Source organism: Corylus avellana, chromosome ca1 (assembly GCF_901000735.1).
Source record: "Corylus avellana chromosome ca1, CavTom2PMs-1.0".
Classification (NCBI taxonomy): domain Eukaryota; kingdom Viridiplantae; phylum Streptophyta; class Magnoliopsida; order Fagales; family Betulaceae; genus Corylus; species Corylus avellana.
This window is the reverse complement of record NC_081541.1, coordinates 37,222,844-37,228,282: the sequence shown is the minus strand read 5'-3', so window position 1 is coordinate 37,228,282 and position 5,439 is coordinate 37,222,844. Positions and strand designations below refer to the sequence as shown.

The 5,439-nt window shown below is 36.5% G+C and overlaps 1 protein-coding gene across 1 annotated transcript; it reads right to left on the bottom strand.

Moving 5' to 3' along the window:
* Positions 1 to 530: 530 nt before the first annotated feature.
* Positions 531 to 1,232, bottom strand: LOC132171406 (uncharacterized). Its single transcript, XM_059582717.1, has one exon. The coding sequence runs from the start codon at positions 1,230 to 1,232 to the stop codon at positions 531 to 533; it is 702 nt and encodes a 233-aa protein (XP_059438700.1).
* Positions 1,233 to 5,439: the final 4,207 nt, after the last annotated feature.

Below are 5,439 nucleotides of genomic sequence, written 5' to 3'. Positions count from 1 at the left end.
AGAAAGAGAATAAATGGAGGAGGAATGTGAAAAACGCATTTGACTAGTAAACATTTTATGTTCCCAAAACTCTAGATGATAAGAGATCCGAAGTCGTCGGATGATGGGGTCATCGTAGTGATAACCTTTTTGAGTAATGCCATAACCAAGAAAGCAACACAAGCGGGAGCGGGGTTATAGTTTGATACGTTCATGTGGTGGAATAGTGACAAAACAAATACAACTAAGGATTCGAAGCAAATAGTAGTTAGGTATGCTACCATATAGGTGCTCATAAGGAGTTTGGCTGTGAATAGTTGGTAAAGGACAAGATTAATCGTGTAAATAGCAATAAGAGTAGCTTCACCCCAAAAATGTTTAGGATGTGAGGAAGAGATGAGAAGAGCTCTTACAGTGTCTTAAATATAATGTTGTTTGCGTTCTACATACCCATTTTGCTGAGAAATGCAAGGACAAGAACGATGAGAGAGAGTCCTTTTTTTAAAAAAAAAAAAAAATCTTTATTACTGGTACGGGTACGGGTAGACCCTTCATTGCTTGATTCTGCACAGGAGTTGTTTGGTGTCGTTAATTAGTAGACCAAACCGTCCCCAGCAGACATCTTCTGAAACCAAAGCTTGGACCACCTCCTGACAGTCACCTTCCAGAACAACATTTTCAAACTCCGGGTTGATGCAGAACTCCACCATCTTCCATGCTGCCAATGCTTCTGCTGTAGTGGGATCGCTGATGAATTGTTGAAGAGCACATAGGCCAGCGATAAACTGCTTGTTATGATCACGAGCAACCATCCCCATTCCCATTATATTCCTCCCCTTATCAATCGATGCATCCCAGTTCAGTTTCATAACACCTTGACTAGGTTTTCGCCATCCCTGCACCGCTAGAATAGTTTGCATGATGTGTAGAGTTCGCCTGCTTTGCTCTGCCTTCCAAAAAGATTCTAGTTGGTCCTGCCCCTTCTGGATGATCTCTGCAGGTCCTGAGAAGTCTCCCCCAAAGACCACTGTGTTCCTTCGGAGCCAAATCAATATGGTTATTATTGCCACTACTTGCAACTCTTCCACCTGTAACCTCTCGTGCAGTGCCTCAAAGATGTTGACTAAATCATCTTCAAAGCTTGGGCATTTTTGGATGGTAAAATTACTGCCAGACCATACATCGTGTGCAAACGAGCAGTACCAAAGAATGTGGCCCACGATCTCCTTCTCCCTTTGATAGATGGGGCACATGGGATCAACTATAATTCCCCGCTTCTAGAGATTGACTCTAGTTGGCAGAATTTCCTTACATGCTTTCCATAGGAAGGTTTGACAACCTTGGGGCCCTTGACACTCCAAACGGCCTTCCATTGCTTTACTCTATGCTCAGTATTAGAGCATTCACCATAAATACCTTCATTTTTCTCCTTCACCAAGTGGTAAGTACTCTTCACAGAAAAAACCCCATTCCATGTGCCAACCCAAACTTGCTTGTCCTGTTTTGGCTGGGGGCATATAGCTATGCTGCAGATTTTTGTTGCATCCTCCTCAGAGAAAATATTCTAAATCAAGGGAATGTCCCACCACATGGTAGCATTGTCCACAAGAGCACTCACTATTGCTTCACTATCAAGGATCCTATCAGGCGTTTGAATAGTATAAGCTATCGGCGATGGAATACAACAGTCCCCTCAAATTTTGATAGACTTACCATCTCCCACCCTCCAAACCAGCCCTTCCTGCAAGAGCTTCTTGGTATTCCAGATGCTCCTCCACGCATAGAAAGGTCTTTTACCCAATTTAGAATTAAGAAAGGAATCCTCCCCGTAGTATTTCTCTTTAAAAATTTTAGCCACCAAAGTATATGGATTTTGAAGTAACCACCAACCCTACTTTGCCAACAAGGCCATATTAAAACATTCTAGATCACAATACCCCAAACCTCCCTTTTCCTTTGCATAACCCATCCTTTCCTAGCTCATCAAGCAATACATTTGTCATTTTCCTTGTGTCCCCACCATAATTTAGCCATCATAGAATTGAGGTCCTGGCACAAAGTGTTAGGTAGCTGAAAAACGCTCAAGGTATATGTAAAGATAGCTTGTATCACTGCTTTTAAGAGCACCAATTTTCCAGCTTGTGATAGAAATTTTTCGTTCCACCCATTTAAACGATCCCATGTTTTTCCTTTGATATACCAATTAGAGCTGGGAGCCCCAAATACCTCTCATACGACCCTGTGGCATTCAACCCCAGCTACTAACAAAATGTGTGCCTGAGCTTCTTGCTTGGTATTGGGTTGCACTGTAGCGTTCCCATCCATTATTTTAAACATTAAAAAAAAAAAAAATACTCTCACCTCTCACGCGTCTTTATGCACGCTGCCCCTTCTTCCCTTTTTCTTTGTTGCAGCTTGCGTGGATGCTTCACCCATACCTGCAAAGGATGAAATTGGTGTAGGAAATGATGAAATCGTAGACACAAACTTGAGAAATTTCATCATAAACCAATTTCCTTGCACTTCTTTTTCAATTTTCTCTGTACCCGACATCAACGGAATTCGGTGATCCTTGACCTAGGCAGAGGAAGTGCCCTTGGTTCTTGAAAAATTCCTTCATGCTGCTGCAGAATTTCCTACAACCATTCTTCTTTTTTACGTGAATTTTCTGCCACCATAAGTGGATTACACACTCTTTTTCTCCTCTTCTCAATCCGAGATCCACTCACCACCAAAAATCCATCTCAAGAGTTACGAAATTCCACATAATATACCTCAGGGTACACAACCATTGGGTGCCGAGGATCAAACCATAAAGAAAATCAACATAGAAGACATAAGAGAAAGAAACCACATTAACCCTAAAGAAAAAGAAAATATTTTATGGAGAGAAGACCGAAAGAAAAAGAGAGAGAAAAGTGACAGAGAAGGAAGACGGAGACGAGAGAGAGAAAAAAAAAAAAAAAGTAAAAGTAAAAGTAAAAATTATTATTTTAATGATATAGAGAAATGTTAAGGAAATCTATCGGGAAGGTTTTACGCTTGGCTTATTGTGTTATCAACAAAGCCAGGAATTTACAAGCCGATCCAGAGATTCACACTTTTAATTTGTTAGAAAAACTAAATATGCATATATACATAATTGGTTAGTTTTATTTATTAATTTTGTTTAAGTAATAAGTTTCTAAATGTGTATAGTGACAAGATTTCGTTTTTATTTTGCAGTGCCAGCTTTATTACGCCAGCTCGTTTCAAATATCCTGAACTTCTTGGGTATATTACATCAATTCAATTAATACTATACCTCACTTAATTTGTGGAGCTATTTTACTTTTTATTTATATTTAATTTTTTTTTAAAATTTCTAGTTTTAACTACTAAGTTGGCCTTGTTTCGATCATTGACAAAGGAATCAAAGATTTATATGAAATGAAGTTACTCCATCTCCAGTCCCATGAACTTCTGGATCGCTTCTGCAAAGAAGTATCAATTTCTCCAAATAAAGAGCAAAGGGATAAAGGTTGCGTCAATGATGCCATCTTTCGCTCTATCGAAAAAGGGAATTTTGAATTTATTTTTCATATAGTCAAAGCAAATCCAGAGCTTTTGTGGTGCCGTGGTGAACACAAAAGATCTATATTTACATTTGCTGTCCTACATCGACAAGCAAAAATATTTAGCCTTATGTACGGGCTTCCTGTGAAGAACACTATGGCAACTTGGGTTGATGACGAAAACAACAACATATTACATATGGCAGCGATGATAGGAGATTCAGTTCTACTTAATCGAATCCCAGGGGCAGCTTTGCAAATGCAAAGAGAACTACAATGGTTTAAGGTCGTCTCTTTCATCTCAAAATTTTCTCATATACTTCACTATTAGCTATTAGGATTAGTACCTTAGAAAACAAATTGAATTTGATTTTCTTAAATAAATTAAATTTGTTTTATGTTTTATAGTTATATTGTTTGGGAAGTTGTGATTCATGAGATGAATTGCATTCCTCAAGTTACATTGTATATCTGATTTAGGTGCTTTAAGTGTAATTAATGCACAAAATATCACATGGTCCTTGAGTTTATAACAAATAATAAAATTGGGCATTTTATTTATAAAGACTAAAAGATACATACTATTTATAATATAATGGTTTGTGTTGATCAGCTAGCCAAAAGTGGATACTTTTACTTAACATGATGCATTTTGAATGCGTTGAGTTTGGACCACCATGAAATGTGTTCTAGAAACAACTATCACTTGAACGCATTTCTTAGATTTACAAATTTCAAAGACTCATAATTTCGAGAAAATAGTGGGACTTCGATATGAAATGTTTATAACTTTGATTTACCAATTATAAGATCAATACTCTTGATATTTTTCTGTTGTTGTATTAAGTATATGGTGGGAATACTTATTCTCAATATGGCACCCATAGTCTCTACAGGAGTCCTTGATAGTCTAATAGAACTGGTCATCTAAGTCTAGACCTAGTAATTTTAGTAAAGTTGCTACTAATGTTAATACTCTACAGAATTTGATTCAAGTGTATTGTAAATGATCATATGATTAAATCGATCGGTTACTCAAGAATTAAGCTGTAGATTAGATAAAGTGACAGTATAAATTAAAACACCTTATTAAACTGTTTACATCTCATATATAGAGGCGCTTATTTGTAGGCTTTAGTAGGCTAATTAAGGAGCGCTTTTATAATTCTATAAACATTGTTTTTATATTATGATTTTATAGTGGTTTAAAACTATAATTAAAATTAATTGGACTTGCGATAAAGTAAATAAATTTAAAGTTTTTGGGATAAGGTAAATAAAAATTATATAATTAGAATATTAATTAAATGGTTAAACACATCATTTTTTAAGTTTAAGTTTTTGGATATATAATATTTTAATATCTTCTTACTTTCATAATTCAGTTTCCTACATATAATGTTAAATTCTCTGTCTTTATACTATTCTTGTTGACCATTAATAGAGTATTAAGTTTATATATTACTAGCTTTATTTATTCTATTTTTTTTTTTTTTGAAAACTACACTTACCCTCCAAACTTACACCTAAATAAGTTTGACAGAGTAAGTGTATTTGTCTTTGGGATAAGGTGGGACTTACAAGATTTAGTTCAACACTACAGGAGGTGGAGAGCATTGCCCATCCCAAAGTTAAGGAATCTTTGAACGATGATGATTTGACTCCCAGACAATTGTTTACGAAGAAGCACAAGAACTTGAAGGAAGAGGGAGAGCAATGGATGAAGAGAACAACAACTTCTTGTACAGTGGTAGGCGCACTCATTATTACCATTATGTTTGCTGCAGCCTTTACTGTTCCAGGAGGTTACAACCAAGATACAGGCTTCCCAATATTCTTAAATGAAAAATTGTTCATGGTCTTTATAATATCCGATGCCGTATCCCTATTTTCCTCATCAACTTCT

What these genes read in the sequence shown, in the direction of transcription:
- LOC132171406 (XM_059582717.1), bottom strand. Translation starts at nt 1,232, where the DNA reads ATGTGCCCCATCTATCAAAGGGAGAAGGAGATCGTGGGCCACATTCTT.